Source organism: Ochlerotatus camptorhynchus, unplaced genomic scaffold, assembly GCF_037179485.1.
Source record: "Ochlerotatus camptorhynchus isolate MF236.1 unplaced genomic scaffold, CSIRO-AGI_Acam_v1.1 ptg000512l, whole genome shotgun sequence".
Lineage (NCBI taxonomy): Eukaryota > Metazoa > Arthropoda > Insecta > Diptera > Culicidae > Ochlerotatus > Ochlerotatus camptorhynchus.
Window position 1 is genome coordinate 129,980 of NW_027040996.1, and position 19,226 is coordinate 149,205.

The window sequence follows — 19,226 nt, forward strand, 5'->3', positions numbered from 1 at the left end:
AATAAAAAATGCAAGAGAGCTTTATAATTGGGCAAATAATCGAAAAGAAGAAGAATTAACAAAATTATCATTTAGTTTTGCCACAACAGAGGAATACGAATGTATGGCTTCACACCTCAACGAGCAATATAATAATTCAAAAACAATTCAAGGAACTCAAAAGTTTCATTCTTTCATTCCTGTATCAGAAAATAAAATTAAAACCAAACGATACTCAAACTGTAATGATAATGATGCCAAAATATTCGATGTATTTAAGAAGTGATGTAAATAAAAATAGAAAGTAAGTGTATTACAATGAAAATAAATTAGTTTTCGAATAAAAGGAAAGTAAAAAAGAGCAGATAAATGTATTTTGTGGATTTAAGATGAGATTTTAAAATAAAAAAGTAGTCGGGATTCGCTATTAAAAATTGTAATAGCGAACCCCGACTACTTTTGCGATAGGGCCTGTGTAGAAAAGCGCTTATAAAATAAACATTTTAATACATTGCAAAAACGGCTTGCTTGATTGCTATGGTGTCTTCGGAAAAGTTGTGCAAAATTAAAATGCAATTCTTGCAAAAATATACACGGTTAAAAAAAATGTGTTTTTAATGAAAATGTAAAAATCGTGAAATATTCATAAAACCATAACCAAACTTTACCAGTTAGTAGCAAACATTATGAGCTTCAATGAGGCTTAAAACTTGTACTTTGTACTTTGAGAAATTAACTTTTTTAATAATAAATATAATTTTTTTCATTGATACAAACGAATTTTTTTACAGTGTATATTTTTTACACAATTGCCAAAATAATATCTACAACTTTGCTCTAGACCCCAAATCAATCGAACAAAGCGTTTCGGCAATATATATTTTTAAACTCATTAGTACTATTTTTACACAGGCCCTTTTCAAAAAGTAGTCGTAATTCAATATGAAAAACTGAGAGCACAAATGGTGCCTTTACCAAAAAGGAACAACTGTGCAAAGTTTCAGCGTAATTGGAAATGATCGGTCAGGGTCGATTTGCGAACCTTCGTGGAATGCCTCTACAATGATTCTTTGACAGTGTGCAAAGAGTGTATCATTTTGTCATTTTTTTATGCATTTCAGTTTTGAGTAGAGTGAAAGAGATAGAGCCAAAACATTCTAATACATTTGGTGAAAATGCTGGTACAATCCAGTAGTAGTGTTGCCATGTGGTACAATCCAGTAGTAGTGGTGTTGCCATGTGGTACACGGAAAAATTGAAATAGCAGGTTAGTCACCAAAGTTTTCGAGCCGCTCCGTCTGTCACTTCGTTTGTGCTTAAACGCTTTCACGGCACACTTGTGATCCTGATCACTAATAGAACATCTATTCCGACCGCATTGCTCCTTCTGTTCGATGCTCAGAGTTTTGTAGTAACGTTTAATCACACGACTCACCGTTGACTGCACGATTCCGAGTTATTTTCCGTTGTCCCGATGAGAGAGTTGAGGATTTTACAGGTGCTTGCGGAAAATCAATTCGCGACGTTGCTTTTCGGGTGACTCAATTTTTTCCAACTTTCGATAAACTGACAGCGATAAAAATACAGTGTAAACAACTACTTCTACCCAAATTTTCAAGAAAAAAATACCCAATGGGTAATTTTCTACAGCGATCCTACAAAGGAAATACCCATTGGTAGAATATGTTCCCCTTCAGATTAAGGAAATGAAGAGAGTTGGGAATCTCCTTTCTTACGTTCATGTAAATTCCTTATACACCTGTCAGTATATCGAGACACGCTTCATATCACCGAATTTCTCCAGCACCAACGATAGATCATTACCCTGGACTTGTGGTGGTAGGTCATCCATACCTTGAATGATTTTTCATCGGCATAATGGAATATTAATTGTTCTTCTTTTCTTCTGTTCCTTTATTTAACGTCGGTCTCTGTTCCGCAATCTAGTGCCAATCACCGACGGACATCGATTGCCATCCATTGACGGCAACCGAATGTGCAGGAAGGCAGCTTCCACACCTGCGTAGGATATCGCACCCATTCACAACACACATGGGCCGGGACCAACGGCTTTACTTCCCTTCCGAAGGAAGACGTGACCAGAGATTTTTATGCCTCAGAAAAATCCCACCGACCTCGGCTGGGATTGAACCCAGACCCATTGGGGTGTTAGAAAGCAGTCACGCTTACCACTACACCACCGGCGCCGGCTTATTTTAATTGTTCACGGTTGTGCAATAAGCAATGAAGCATCGATTCCTCTGATTTGAATTTGATGAACATATATTTTTCCTCCACTATACGATATTTAGCGATCATCGTCGAGCACTTTCACAATTTCGCAATTTCCTCCGTTGACGGTTTTGTACAACTAGCTACGAAGCTGAACCTAAAAGCCAGCTATATTTCCACTGACATTTCCAGTTGTTTGTTTCCAACGGGGTAACGATAGAAACAAACGATCTTCACAGCCCATAAAAACCCGATCATGTTCCGGTCATATCTCTGGAACCAGTTGGCTAGTTCCAAAATTGTTAAAAAAAAACATTATTATTTATTAATTCATTTCGTCAAGCCAGTGGTAGTCTACACAATGATTATTACAATGTTTACTTACATAGGTTAACTACCCCATTTCCGGCCTATTAATCACAACCCGCACATAGTCTTTCTTGATCTAGCGCAGCTTAGCGCCAAACGGAAAGTTATTATTACTGATGGCTTCCAAATGTATTTACCTTTCCGTACGTACCGTAAGATTTGATAAAGTGAAAAATATTGTTGAGATATTGTTAAAAGTCTAACACTGTTTCTTGACGCCAAACTCGGCCTACGGATTCTAAACTCGGCCTAACGCATTGAAACGCCAATGAAATCACTTCGGCCTATCGGATGAAGGCAAAGATCGATTCAGTCGGAGCGCTTCATTTGTATTTGAGAATATTGGGTACAAACATTCATATCACACGTTCTTATTGACTTTGTTCGGTACCATTTGAACTAAAGTATAGTACAAAACGCATAATTTACCTGTTAACGCCGAGATAATTGATGTATTGGATGTTTTCTGCTTGATAGGCCCAATATGGGCACTTAGGTCGAAGTAGTTCTCTACCCTACTATGCATTAACTCTATTCTGTTGTACACCGAAAAAAGTTTTCATGTACCTTCCATTGGAAACGCACATGATTTTCATCCATAATCAAAATTAATGGAATTCATCTGAATTACACATAACCTTTATGCAATCACATTAATTGTATGTGATTTTTCATATGAATTTCATCGACCTCATAATATTCATGTGATTTTGTGGTGGGATTTGCTGCTATGTGATCACAGAAAAGCTATGTGAAATTCACATGGATTTCATCCATTAGATATGTGATAAATTTTTTGAGTGTAGCTTAGTTTTTATTTGCTGCTTGGACATAATGATGTCAATAGTTCCGCAACGCAAATTATACAGGCGCATCATTTCATTGATTGGGCTATTTTTTATTGCATAGTTTGTTCTGTACGATTTTCCAGAAAATAAATTCCTTGTTCTAAATAAGATAACGACTAGGTGTGTAAAAGTCGAGGGGCACGCAGTACAAAGAACGTTGAAGTTAAAATGCAATCAAAAGTACTTAAAGTAATTAATGCGTTTTTAAGTTGTACTGACGGTTATTTAAATTATCTATCCGTAATTAATGTAAAAGTATTGAAAATGTAATTAATGTTCTTTAATTACGAAATTTCGACTGTAATTGATGGAGTTAAAAAGAAGTTAATGTTCTACATTGTGTAATTAATCAATCTAGTCATGGATCCATGTCTTTTTCGGGTTATGTTAAGGGGGGAGGGAGAGAGGTTGTTAAGGGGGAGGGGGTTTTACATACACGTTTTTTCAAGTCTCATTCCTCATTGTGGTGGACACGCCGTGATCCACCTTTGGCAGCTGACTTGGTCCTGCTTGCTGCAGGACCTAGTGCCACTAGGAGGCAGGAGAGCAGCGCTGATTTATATCATGTTTATGATGATTGGGTTTGGGAAAAAGGCTTATTTCATTAAAACAGTGATAAAATTATCATTTGTACATTTGCAAAAGTTTAATTACAGAAAAATTGGAAAAAATATTTATTTCAGCAGGTTTGTAATGTAATATCCTATCGATTGGCGTATTTGGATTTCAATTTCATCTATAAATGTCACGAGCGTTCAAAACCTAACACTCCTTCACCACACATATTTTTTGATTTGCACCCCAGTATAGTCGACAAAGACGTAGTTCTACGTCAAAAATCAAATTTTCACCGATGAAATATTTTAAATGTTATAGATTATGAAAGTAGAGGTCCCAAACTATCATCTAGTGAAATAAAATTTTAGGTACATTCACTTTGAATAAAAGCCGCCTTTAAACATACCGTGTGGGGAGGGACTGCTTACGTACAAAGTGTAGAAGGCTCCAAATCGTGACGAACGGCAAAATACGGAGGGAAAGTCACGGACCCGAAAACTGTACACCAAGATGCTGACGAAGCCTCTTTGTCTCATCATGGATGATGAGACTTACGTCACGGCGGACTTCCGGCAGCTTCCGGGGCTACTGTTCTTGACCACCCAGCACAAGTTTGATGTTCCGGACGAAGTAAGGAAGCAGAAACTTTGTCAAGAAATACATGATTTGGCAAAGCGATCTGCTCATGTGGCAAACGGAGTGCAACGTTCGTGATTACCGGGACTGTAAACGGGGAGATATACCTCAAAGAGTGTCTACAGAAGCGTCTGCTTCCTCTGTTGAAGCCAGACGAGGGCCCTACGATCTTCTGACTGAATCTAGCTTCGTGCCACTTTTCAAATGTTGTCCTGGAGTGGTACGAAGCCAACGGGGTCACTTTCGTACCCAAAGACATGGGGGTTCCAATGTTCCCAACGCACTGGAACTAAGGCCCATCGAAAAAGACATGAAGAAAAAGTGGAAGTACAGAAGTAGCTGCAGCCAGATGTTGTGCAGAACCTATTGAGTTGAGTTAAGCGTAAGGTGTGAGCGTACGGTTATGGTATTGAAGATGAATGAAATAAATATGCCAAAAACATACTAATGGGTTATATTTTATTGTCTGAAAGTTTTAAAAGGATCGGTCAGCTAGGTAATTTTCTACAGCGTTTTTTTCCGTGATGTGGGGCACCCTTTACTACTACAAAGTCGGAGGAAGGCGCTGCTGAATGAAAAACAATTGGAAAGAGCAAGGGAGTTGAAGGCACGGCTGAAAGCTGAAGCTAAGCACAAGTCGCCTCCTTGGAAAAGTAAGACGAACTACACGTTCGAGAAGACCCCACATGTGAATGTGATATTGTATTTTACATTTGAATCTGGATCGTTCCGAAATTAGTTTATAATTTTACTTTCTAGAATTTTCTTTGGAACTGACTTGGAATCCTCTTCAAAATTCTCCTGGAAATTATTTTTTGAATCCTACTCAGGATTGCCTAGGAATTCTACTCAGAACTATTCTCCTGACTTTCTGGGTTCTTGGAAAATATGCAATGTCCGACGCACAGAGGAGTACCTAAAACAAAAACCGGGCAAAAACAAAATATACAATGATCAATATTTCGCAGAAAATGAATTCTTTGAATCCAATATCAAGCTGATGGATAACGGTCTTAATATTTTTATGTTTTAGCTTGTTATAATTTTCTAATAAGATGTGCGTTTTAAGTATGTTTGTACTTTTTCATTGTAAAAAGTTGTCAAGTTCTGCGTGGTTCGATCATATAACCTATGGACATAGGTTGCATACACACATTAGTTGACGTTTCCTAGCCTTTTGTAAACCGTATGTTCTACATCATTTAGAGCAAATTTGGCAAATTTTCACCTAAACATTTTGTGTTTTTTTTTCAATTTGACTCACAATCAATAATAATTTCTTTTTACATTGTGCCCATGTCTAATATAACTCAAAACAGCATTAAATAATATTGGCCAGGTTTTTGCCCTACACACTTGGAAAAATTCATGGAAATCTAGGTGCTCTGAGAGTGATATATACGAGCGTCAATGTTGACATAAATTTGAGCCATAACAGACGCGAAATTTAGCTCAATCAAACGTACTTTTTGTCGAGCAACGAACTTTTTAGTCTCGGAGCATTTAATATTACATGACATGTTTGTTTACGTCTCATCTTTCATGTCAAAGACGGATTCCGTCACGTGTAAAATTAGTTATTTCTAAATGTGTTGTTACTCCTGTGCGACGTCTTGAATATTTACTTTCGTTTATAATTCATGAAAATTTCTACAAGTTTCTAAAAGTAAGTATTTCAAAAAAATCCTAAGTATAAAATCTGCAAAAAATATCCGTGTTCCAGAGCTTGAATAAAAAAAAAACTATTTCAAGTCTCAGTATTTATACTGTTACTTAAGATAACTCCATTTTAGAATTATGAGGTTCAATGAGCAAAAGTAAGTAACAAAACAGATAAAAATTGATGTTTTTTTTTCTGAGAAAGTGCTTTGGCGTTCTTCAATATATTGTGTTTTTAAATATTTGAATTATTAGAAGAATTTAAAAAATTCCTTAGAATTCCAGGATAATTGATTTTTGAATTCATATATTTTGTGGCAATCACAGGAAAGTTTTGAAAAAAATCCTATATATAACCAGAACCAATAAACCGAACCAAAAGTTCAAAAGCATACAAACCAAATTTAAGTTTTTAATATCAGTAAAACGGATTGCTGGATCATGACCAGCAATCCAATGCTTTACTGAAAAACAGCAACCGATAGATTTACTGAAAACATTAGCTAACATAAACTAACACCCAGTAAAACAGCTGTCAAACTGTTAGCATCACAGTCGCAAGTATTATTGCATTCGTACATCACCATTCAAAGCGCAGGAGGAGGAAGAGCTAAAAAAACTACAAATAGATAAAATTATGTAGGTAAGGACACTGGTTCGGACACTGGTTCGGACACTGGTTCGGACACTGGTTCGGACACTGGTTATATTTAATAAACGATACTTGGAAAGGAGTCTGGCGATTTTATCTTTATTATTCGTATATTTACAGAAGTTGGAAGCTCATAGTGAAAACAAATTCGATTTACTGAATTTAATTGTTTAATCAGCAAAATGCTGCCAAATGTCAATTTTTTTAATTGCTGAAAGATCAGTAAAGAAATATTGCTGATTTTCAGTAAAAGGTTGTCATTTTGACAGAACTTTGGAATTGCTGAAAAATTCAGCAGCATTATTTTGCTGGAACGTTTACAATCTTTCATCAAGTCTAAAATCAGCAAAATTTTGCTGATGTTCAGCGATTTAAATTTGGTGTGTACGCACATGTTGAAAACACAAAAAGCATAAAATTATATTACAATCCAAGATCACACGGTTAAAAACTACAGAAAATGTAGATGAAATAGATCAGATTATTATTCATCAACTATATAGTTACTTACCTGGATACGCTTATAGGTGCGAATGATATATCAGCACTTCCAGTCACCAATTCCCCGATGATTCCATTCCACTGAACTTTCGATGTCTTGAAAGTTCGTTCAACTTTTAATGGTGTCTTTTCAAAAACTTCTGGTGGGTTTAAGCTGATTTCTAAAATTTGTGACAGCTTTGATCCACGTTTGAGACTTCTACCGGATTGAGCTAAAATTTAAAAGTTCAATAATTTTTACAAACGCAGTATTTGTGAAAATCTAGGAGCATGATAATAACAAAATAAGGTTATGATGATGTCTTGCCTCTTACTATTAAAAAAAACTTTGAATTTGATTGAATTGAGCTATGTACTACTACTACTGTGGAGCCGATTGAACTATGCATAAAACAATAACAGAAATCTAATAACTTTTTTAATTTATTTGACAAGAAGCCAAACTCAATTTGTGAATTGTGAGGTTTTACTTATTCTAGTTGGTGATTATTTTAAAAACACATAATAAATTATTATTACAGTATGGTACAACTAAATTATGATACATTATAAATGTAAATGTTTAAGTCTATCAATTGATTAGTAATGTTTTCGAATAAACTTACCATCAAATTTTGATAACTCTACTCTCTTAGCTGGCTGTTTTCTTGGTATAGTTGTTTGGGAATCATCCTTGATTATGATTTTGCGTCCAAATAATCCATCCTGAACAATGTATAGATCGAATTCGAAACCCAGATCTAACGCCACTTTTTGCAAAAGGTCCATCGACAGCCCATAACAACATCTTACGCTTGAGAAATGTGATTAATGCATCAAAATTAGGTTTCAACTCAATGGTTTAGTATTCAGGGAGGCAAATATACTGAGTGACTGGTAGCCCATGGCCAACCCGAAAAAGGGCCTCAAAACGTTCAAAAAATTAACAGTATGTATCAATTCCTGCTTATAACGGAGATATTAGGGTTTTAATGTTTCTGACCACCCTACCTTTGAACCGACTAAGCGGCAATACCAAACCACTTAGCGATCTAGAACTTAATGTCAAATTATGTTAGAAGTATAAGCTATTCACTGATAAGCTCAAAACAATCAACTAAATCGGACAAACATTGTTTCGACAAATTCAATCTTCTTCTTCTTCTTCGCATTTCAAGCTTATTGCATATCGTATGTTAGCTTATTGCGTGCTCTCAACTTAGTGTTCTAGATGCACTTCCACAGTTATTAATTGAGAGCTTTCGATGCCTGTACCATTTTTGCATTAGTATAATTGTGTGGCAAGTCCAATCATACTTCTATGCCCAGGGAAGTTGAGAAATTTTCCAACCCGAAAAATTCCTAGACTGAGCTAAGGGAGGCCCTACAAATTCAAGCGTGCCCTAAAACCCCAAATTTTTCATTTTTAAGCATAGCTTTGGCAACAGATTGAAAAAAATCAGGCTACAGTAATATCAGTAAAATAAAACATTTTTAGTTAACCCCGCGCATGAACATTAGCAGTTTTTTCTCGATTATTATGGGAGAAATGATTGACGAGGCTCGGTAGTTTAGTGGTTACGAATGTGTAAAAAAAACCTACCGAGATTTTGATTTTTACATGCTTAAGGTGATACTCTAAGGAAGCCTTAGCGTGAAACTTTAAAGGCACAAATGTTGTTTTCCACAAAACATACAAATTTTAAATTGCTACTCTCTGTTTGTAGTAGCACAGCAAACAAGGAGTAGCAACTTCAAATTTGTATGTTTTGTGGAAGCTGACATTTGTGCCTTTAAAGTTTCACGCTAAGGCTTCCTTAGAGTATCACCTTATGTTTTTAAAAAATCGGATTTTAATACCATTTGTAATTATTGCATGCTATGGTCCATATAGACATATTTTAAAAATTTCTGTGTTTACACCAAAAATTGTGATTTTTTTTTAAAGTATGCCATTCGATTACCTATAGCTTTAAACGGATAATGTGATTGGAATCAAGTTGATAGGTTGTATCGTTTTCGAGAAATCGTTAAAAAAGAACCGTGTAAATCACGAAAAACCGTGCAAAAAAAGACTTCAGTGTAACCAAAGATGAATACTAAGATGAAACTGTCGGAAGAAAAACTTTCTATTTTAGTGTCCTCTTTCACAGTCCTTTTCATCCATTGAATACCCCTCGTATTCAAGGTAATTTTGTGGTTTTGCTGCCCCCTCGGTAGAGATGAAATTTTGCGCTCATTTTTTATCAAAACAATCACACCAAAATCAGAGTTGTCCCATTTTTTAATTACTCGATTAACATCTAATCGATTATTTTTTGTTGCTGTGCTGCCATTTTTTCCACCAATGAGAGTGCAGCACATGTTTGAAACGATCGGTGATGATGAGAAGTTAATGCTTATATCGGTATGATATAACCGATTACAAATATTTTACTTCCCGCATAAACAATAACCATAAGAAGCGCCTAACCACCAATTCGGGATATCATCCCAACCTTATGTGGTATTGTCGTGCCATCTATAAGATCGTTAGTGTATGGTGACCGTTTATTAGGGTTTTCGGTTCGTTAATGGATTAATCGATTATTCATATGAAAATCGGCCATCACTAGATGAATGTGAAACGTCATTTCAAATATAAGGACCGTACATAAATAATGATACAATTTTAAAGGGACCGGGACTAATCACAAATTATGTCCCCACGGTAACTGAAATAAACGCGAGTGTTCACCGGTTGGTGTAATTTGAATTAAGTGAAATTTTCACATTGAATATAGATAAGCTACCCTAAGATCCATCTATGTGGTTCTCTGTGCAATTTCACTTGTTCTTATCAGAAACGGAGTAACAACTGTTATATACACGGTCTTTTTTAATTAAAAAACATATAATAACTGCTTTTTTATGGGAATCGAGTATACTTCTAGCTAAATTTGACATTTTGTTCTAGAGCGCTAAGTGGTTTAATTCATAGGCAGGGTGGACTCTATCATCCTGTTTAGGATTGACCATGAGCAACATAGCAAAACAAAAGTTGTTGAATATTACATCGAAACTGCTGCTCACAGGGCACTCCATCGGTTATGTAATATTACATTGTATGATGTACAAAGAAATTCCGATTATATTTATGCCGCGGATACACTTGAATGACAAACTATGAACATGAGCATTATTTGTATAATAATTATGTGCGCTATACAAAAACTATACAAGTGTGACCATGGATGTGCCCATAGTTTGTATACAAATAATGCTCATGTTCATAGTTGCGCATAGTTTGTCATACAAGTGCATTACATCCATGGGTGTATTACTCATTTTGTACCAAACTGTAACCAAAGTAGACTCCTGCGCAGAAATCAATCCCTCAGATTTTGTTTCGCTCAGGTCATTAAATATGAAATTTCCTCATTTTTAATTTCATATAGCGCTACAATTTACAATTGCATATCATAACCGTCATACTAGCGGTGATAGAACATTGCAAATTATAAACTTTTTTGTTCTATTCAAGAAATGAACTAGCCATTAAGCAGATGCAAAATTTGAAATTTTCGCTCCACGGTGTTCAAACGGTTTCAAATCGGGTCCTGACTTGGCACAAACTATTTGAAGTTTATATGGAAATTAGTATGGGAAAACAAAACCTTTTGTTCATTGTCTTTTAGCGTTTTTTACATATTGTACTGTTAACAAATGCTATTGCTATTCTTATGGTAATTTTTATCAGCTACAACTTTGCAGAAAATCGTTTTTCAGCCAAACGTCAAATTAAATAGTTATTAATTGTTTAAGAGATTGATTATCTTATGGCAAAATTAAGCAACTGTATTGTGGGCAACACTGTATTCTGCAGTGTGACATAGTAGCCATGATTTTTGTCCTCTATTTTACGCGCCATAAACACCAATGTTGCCTGTTGAACAGTTGATTGAGCATAATCATAAGACATCAGTGACTTGAATCATTAATAACTTTTGTTCCTTACATTTGATCGAAAAATGGTCTTGAACAAAATTGTAGCTGAGATATTTTTCAACAAGCTCAGCTATTATTTTCTAAAGTAGAGTGAACTGGTGAATTTTGAGATAGATATGAACCGAAATTATGGTTTCTTCATAGTAATTCCCATATAAACTTCAAATGGTTTGTGCCAAGTCAGTTTCTCACTAAATGAGTTCAAATTTTGGGAGACTAATCAGGGCCCAATTTGGAACCGTTTGAGCACTGTGGCGCGAAAATTTCAAATTTTGCATCAGTCTACTAGCCATATGGCTAAAAATCTCTATAAATCTGATTGATTATTTTCAGCGCTGGAGTTTACTTTGGTGCGCTATAAAATTGTATCTTATTTTTTACATTCTACCAATATTTCATACATCAGTTTGATACATATTACTTTTGTGTGTCATCCAATCACCCTGCATATGTTAATACCATCGGAAAACATACAAAGTATACCGTTGCACTGCTTTAAGCTAGAACCTCAAATTTTACTTTTGTATGTCGGTCGGGACTGTTTTGTATGTCTTTCGATGGTATAATACTTATGACAGACATGAATGAAGTACCGTTGTACTCCTTTAATCAAGTACGTCGATTGCCATGCTGGATTAAATGAGTTCAACGATACTACAATCATGACTGTATGTAGTAATATGGGTACAGTTTACGGGAAGTTTACCGGCCCGAAAATAAATACAATATTTTCGGTGCGTTTTTATTTTTCTTAAAATATTTGGAAAAATTATCAAAAATCCAAGAAAATCAGTTTCTATCTTTGATTTTTGTCAAAAATTATTTTTTTATAAATTATTTTTTTCTATCTCATCATGAAAAAAAATGGACTCTCAGAAAAAACCGAAAAGTCGATGTTTCGTGGTTTTTTGAGTCCAATTTTACGCCATTATGATTTATAAAAAAATGATTATGCACGTGAACTTTCTTTGAAACATTAGAAAAAATGTGATTTTTTTAGATTCTTGATACCTTTCTTCAATATTTTTAGAAAAATCATAACGTATTTATTTTTCCGGTGAACTTCCCCTTAAAAACCGGAATAACCCACTAGCGACAATCGACGTTACTCTCGTTCTGTACGTTAAACATAGTGTCGGAAATAGTGCGCTGTAATCGCACAATGATGCGCTACACAGCGCACTATTTCCGACACTAAGTTCAAAGTACAGAACTAGAATAAAATCGATTGTAGCTAGTGGGTTATTCCGGCTTTTAGCTGGAACGATAATATAATGTTATGTGGACGTACCTATACAATTGTCTTGAGATTTTTTCTTCGTTAGGTTCGATATCTTCACCGACATCTTTGCGTCTTTTCTCAATTTCGATCTTATTAAACATCTGTGTAAGATTATGTCTGCCTGTTGTGTACACCTTGTAGCATGACAGTCCTCGTAGACACTGCTTTTGATCTCCAAGCTCTGTTTCCATCACAAATGGAGGCGCCAAAGCAACAACCACTCGAAATACTGATCGTGCCTTAGAAGAAAGCCCTATTTAAATTGCAAATGGTAAAAATCAATGCTGGCCAATACATGTACAATGAGTATTCATGTACCTGTAACTACAATATCACCACTGGGCCATACAATAGTGTCCAAATGTACGTTTCGTCCAGATATAAAACCCACGCGGCGCCATTTTGTTAAACTAGTATTCACAACGCGACTATTAACCGCTTCCTGGCGAGGTTCATGTTTAAGTGTAGTACGCTTTGTTACAGGAACTAGATTAAGAACCTCAAAGTGCGTTATCAGTGATTTTTCCACCAAGCCACCAAGAATTGGTTGACCTGTTAGGCCTCTTTTTGCACCTTCTTGTAAGTATCTAGAGTAAAGCAAAATGTGAGCGATTACTTTCGTATTATTAACGGACTCGAGCCCCAAAGATTTTTAAATCAGTACACTCAGTACACTCTAACAAATAAAACTGCAACTCTTAAGGGCCACCCACATTAGATCCGTTTGCGTTGCGTTGACGTAAATTTGACAGTAATACAATAGATTTAGCTGTCACTTTGCCACAACGCGTCCGATCCGGATCTAATGTGCGTGGGCCTTTAGGCCCTTCTTTACAAAAAAAAAAAAAATCAAGCAATATCCCGGAGCTGTAAATAGTCGTTAAGATCAGCTCGGCGCACGAGCGTGTGTGTGTGTGTGTGTATTTTTTGTTTTGTTTTATAGTGAAGAGAAACTTTCAAAAAGCCATAGGGTTCCTTACTGTTCGAGCAAATGCCCAAAAGCAGCAATACTACATGGTCAATAGCACCATTTCCTGGCAAAATAGCAAAAAAAAAAAAAAGAATTTCAACCTTCTCCCATTTGCATGAAACTTTGAAAATTCGGACATTTTGAATTTTTAAGCTAAAATTTGGTCATTTGAAATGGCCATAACAAACAATTATGCAAAGTTTCATGCACATGGGAGATGGTCGTATCAGATCGATTTGTCATTTTGGCGTGAAACTGCTCTAATGCGGATGGTTCTCACCCACCAAAACTCCATATTTGCTATTCCGTCACTTGCGTTTTGTAATAGGCTCTCTGTAGTTTCGTCTGTTGCATCCAATTTCCAACCGTTTCAATTGCTTTGGATGCGAGTATTTCCACTTCTTCTCACGTCTCACCTGTTAGCGTTAAGATAACTTTATCAGCATAGTCAACAACTCCGGACCACTTGACAAAATATGGAGCCTTGTGGAACTCCCGTCGTGATCCTAATCGATATCTATCCCATATCTGTCTCATACACCAGTACCCAGTTTTGGAAGTATCTCTTAAAAATCCTGCATAGTCAGGGATCCTAACTGGAGTCGTCGGTGATTGGCACTCGCTTGCGGAACAGAGACCAACGCAAAATAAACAAGAAAAAATGTGTGCGGGAAGTAACCTTTATTACATTTCTGTAGCAACATGTTCGGAAACGCTTGGATCGCCGAATTTAAAGTTCACCTTTAATCCTTTTGCGACTGCTATGACCTTCTTTCTTGTCTCTTTGAATTGTATTTCTTCAGCGTTGTGTCCCTGTACCTTGCCATTGGGTCGTGCATTGGAACGAGTATATCAATGATGACGGTGGGCTTATCTGTACTTATTACGGAGTGTGTCATTAAGCCTCTAATTATCACCATCTCAACTCGATTTGCGTCATCCTAAGGGTTAGCATCAGCGTCTCGGTACAGCTCCTTAAAGCATCTGCTCATCTTTATCTGGTTTAGTCATGACTCTAAAACAACTTACGTGGAGGGTACTGAGTGCCTCGTTCAACCAGCATATGTGCGCCGTCTCTTTGACATGATTATGTCGCATGCACTCGCTAAAGTTTCCACAAAGACATTGTCCTAGGTCAAAAATACTGATCTTCGCTACCAAAACACGATTTCGTTGTGTTGACCAGTCCACATTATCGTGAAACGAGTCCGAGGACACCACCATGGTGTTATATGACTCGCTCCGAATGAGTTAGACCTAGGACACCACCATGGTGTTATATGACTCTTTCCGAATGAGTTAGACCTAGGACACCATCCGAATACGTGTGCTCTTCAGTGTAGTGTTACACATACTCTTTTACCAATAGGATTGGTTTATTGTAGCTGCCGCCGAGACATAATACATCCGATATACCTGTACTGAGATCGATCGACTAAAATCCGGATTTAAGTTTTGAATTGACTCTCCATCAATATGGATTGGAGTCTGCGGAGGTCTTACATCGCGATCCGAATTCTACGTAAATTCCATGGAAAGCGATTACCCGAGAAAAGAGGACTAAAGACAAAGAGTAGGTTTTCAAACCGTAATGAACGTTGAAGGCCGTATATTCCTGAAAGATGATTTGTTATTCTATTATTCTATTTTTAGAGTAAGTGACGAATCAGTGACTAGAACGTTCGTCTGTTGGTTTGTGAACAAAGGCGTACTGAAGTTTTGTACATTTTTGTTGGTCTATTCGTAGGTCAATGACTCATTAGACTGGCCCACAAAAATAAAAGTTCTAATTTTCCACAAACCACCCCCTAGATTTGTGCCTTAAGGTGAGAAAACCATTCTCTGAAAGTTTTAGCTCATTTGGTTGTAAGATGAGCTGGCGCTTTTAGTTTGACTTTTGTATGGAGAATTTGGATAAAATACATGAAAAAAATGACACACCTACACTCTATCGAACATAAAAAAGTTTCCTTATTGTCGATTTGATTCAGTTTTTCAAAACTTGTAGTTCAATTAATAAGTAACAACTTTGTTGAAGATTGCATCATGAATTCAGTTAGTTTTATTGAGGGAAGAGAGAAGTTTAAGAGTGAGGGAATGTTTTTTCTCCATACAAATCAACCAATTATCCCCATATAAATTTAAAATCAAAAGCGCCAGCTCGTGTTACATCCGAATGAGCTGAATTTTTCAGAGAGCACACATCTAGGGGTTGGCCTGTTGAAAAAAAATTCCCCAATTAAATGTGGGCCAGTCTAATGACTCATAGATGAATAAAATCATATACTTATCATGCAGTAATGTAGATTGGCTCTATTAGAAGATATTACATTCACTTGCACTGTACTCATGTAGAAATGTCAGAAGAATATATATGGGTCATTCCAGCTCAAGTGTGTACAGAGTTGTGGTCAATGTCACCGATTTCAACCAAACTTTGCCCAGATTCGACATTCTAAGAAAACGCCTTTCTGGATTTTGCTCTAAAGTACTCCGGACCCTTTAGGCTACAACCCTGGGTTTTTGAGATTTTTTAAAATCATATCTTTGAATAAGGATTACTCCACAACCAAACAAGTGTTAAATTTGTGTCCTTGGCCCACCAATATAAAGGTTTTTTTCATTTCGGATTCAATACATGTACACACATTTGATTCATGTTATTTAAACTACAGTATGGGAGAAGATTATCGGAAGGTATCTAAATTATCAAAAAATGGCTATTTTTTATACCGCTCGGCTTTTGTTGTTTTTCAAGATATTGACCTGATTTTATTTGCCAGTTATTATAAAAACCATCCACTGGATGTGTTTCAAAAATTAAATGATTTGGAAATATGGTTCAAAAGATACGATTGTGTTGCCGATGTTGTTATTTTTTTTAGATTTCTGAAATTAACTTTCATATATTTAAAATCGTATCCTATGATAAAATACATAGTGATTTGAGCTTTGAACGCTTTTTAATTTTTTTTTATGTTTGTTTTCTTTTCTGAATTTCTTTTCATTTCATGGGGCCTGTTCATAAACTACGTAGACAGTTTTTTTTGGGATTCTTGACCGGGGGGGGGCCCTCCCCCTGCGTAGACAATTGTCCATGCAAAATTTTTAAAATTTGTATGGGCCGTGGATAATTGTCAACCCCCCCCCCCCCTAAAATGTCTACGTAGTTTATGGACAGCCCCATGTAAACAGTCCGGTAATTAAACAAGTTTCTAGTAGTCGGTACGACTGTTCTTTTATTTTGTCGTTATCGCTGGTTCGCAGGATTTAATTCCGTCCGTTATCGGTAGACAATTGTCCATACAAATGTTTTAAAATTTGTATGGGCCGTGGATAATTGTCAACCCTCCCCCCCTTAAACTGTCTACGTAGTTTATGAACAGCCCCTAACTAGCAGCAGTCGGATTGTGCGTTTCGTCATCGCGCGAGTGCGAACAAGTCAAAACAAGTTTGATTGTGAGCCAAACGTCGCTGGTGCGGTTACGCAGTAGTGAAACCGACTTTGCGAATGTTTTGATTGATCGCGGGTGTACGAAAAACTGAGAAAAATGAGCGATAAATATTTTTCGCACGGTTGAATAACCAGAACTATAATGTCTGGAAAAAGCGCATGGAGATGCTCCTGAAGCACGAAGATTTGTGGTCGGTTGTGTCAGATGCAAAGCCCTAGAGTCGATGTATAATGAGTCACGCCAAGAGAAAAAAGTTGAACTCGCATCACGGTTTTTGAAAGATTCCCTTTCTTTTAACTTGGCAACAGAGGACTTCTACATCAACTTCAAATGACTTCTAGCGAGAAAAAATAATAGCGGCTGTAGTAAACAATAATATCAGTGATTTTGTCAAATTATCTTAACAAAAATTAGTAGAAATTCTCATTACTGATCATTACCAAACGTATCCCATGACAATTTTGCTCACTGCGTGTTTATTATCATTTCTTCGATAATATTTTATATTTTATTGCAATACCTTTCGTGGACCTTTCATAGCATCGTAATGTTTGTTTACTTTGCACGATAGGTAGCTGGTTTGACAGTTCGATAGGTAGACTTGGCTTCACTCTTGGCGTGACACATTATACACCGACTCTAGCAAAACCTGAGCCGGTGACCGCTGTCTGGACGAAATCGGGCCAGAAAGTGCTAGCTACTATCGTTCTGTACGTTGAAGATAGTCAGCTGAATTTGGTTCGCGATGCGGTTACAGCAGCGGAGGTGTGGAAAGTTCTACGGGATTTCCATGAAAAGGCGACAATGACGTCGCGGGTGGCATTGCTTCGCCGAATTTGCAGCCTCAACATGACTGAGGGAGGAGACATCGAGAAACATCTCTACGATCTCGAAGAGCTTTTTGACCGCCTAGCCACTGCAGGTCTGGAAACACCGCTAAAGATTGCGATGATTTATCGCAGTCTACCTGAATCGTACGGGGGCCTGATTACTGCATTGGAAAGTCGACCCGATGCAGACCAGGCGCTGGAGCTTGTGAAACAAAAGTTATTCAACGAGCATCAGCGCCGTTTGGAGCGATCAGGGGACGTTTCGGAGAAAGCCATGAAAACGCGGAGTAAGGAAAAGCCTCGGGACAAGGTCTGCTACCATTGCCAGAAACCCGGACATTTCCGGCGCGACTGCCATTTGTTGAAATCGCAACAGAAGAAGGATGCTGAAAAAAGTGAAACTTACCGGAAGCAAGGCCAAGAAGGCAGTGGAGAAGGACGTCCCGGGTTGCTTCGGTGCAGGAGGCAATCGGCGCAGAGGCTGCTGGTGTGTCGACAGTGGATGTTCTAGTCATATGGCTAGCGACAAGGACTTCTTCAACCAGCTGGACGAAAGTGTAAAAATCAAAGTGATTCTCGCTGATGGTTCCGTAACCACGTCAGCTGGTGTCGGTGAAGGTTCGGTGAAGTGTATTGACGGTGAAGGAAAAGAAGTGGACATTGTTTTCAAAGAGGCACTTTACATTCCGACCTTGGAAGGTGGCCTAGTTTCAGTGAAAGATAAACCAAAAGGGGTTGAGCATGAATTTCGAAGCATCGCGGTGTAGTGTCGTGAACGAAGAAAGAAAATCGCTTGCTATGGCTGAGTTGTGTGGAAATTTGTACATCCTGAAGACGACGCAGGACGCGCGGCGAAGCATGTTGTATCTGTTCTTGTATTGGCTAGTTGCACCATCCGAGAAATAGATAAATTTTTTCAGCTTAGGCACATTAGTTTTAAGCATGGAAACTGCAGTTTACTCTGAAAAGTGTGAATTGCTTCCCCTGTTTGGAGGTGCTCCCGTGTGTTCTTAAAAAATCTGCCTGCATACGGGCCACATAGTCGTGCTTTCTAACGATCGAAATTGCTGCTATAAATTGATCGCAAAAGCTGTCCACATGTTTGATAACGGTAGCAAGTTGAATTGTTGAATCCACTGCTTAAACTCAATTTCTTCTACGTGTTCACTATCAAAAAACGAAAGTAGTGCATTCCTGATTCTTTGTGTATCGACACATTTTTGCGGTTGGTCATCCTGATATGGTAATAACTTTGTACAAGACCCCAGATAGCATTCTTCTCCAGGGAT

General features: G+C 37.2%; 1 protein-coding gene across 5 annotated transcripts in view; it reads right to left on the bottom strand.

Moving 5' to 3' along the window:
• The window catches only part of LOC135712892 (glutamate receptor ionotropic, NMDA 3A-like), a 91,577-nt gene that overhangs the window by 54,035 nt on the left and 18,316 nt on the right, over window positions 1-19,226 (bottom strand). For all 5 annotated transcript variants that reach the window (XM_065235986.1, XM_065235984.1, XM_065235983.1 and 2 more), the window contains exons 2-5: window positions 13,001-13,269; window positions 12,692-12,935; window positions 8,040-8,227; window positions 7,445-7,646 (exon numbers count right to left, since the gene is read on the bottom strand). In XM_065235986.1, coding sequence (XP_065092058.1) covers window positions 7,445-7,646; window positions 8,040-8,227; window positions 12,692-12,935; window positions 13,001-13,269 — 903 coding nt within the window. The remainder of the gene's footprint in view (window positions 1-7,444; window positions 7,647-8,039; window positions 8,228-12,691; window positions 12,936-13,000; window positions 13,270-19,226) is intronic.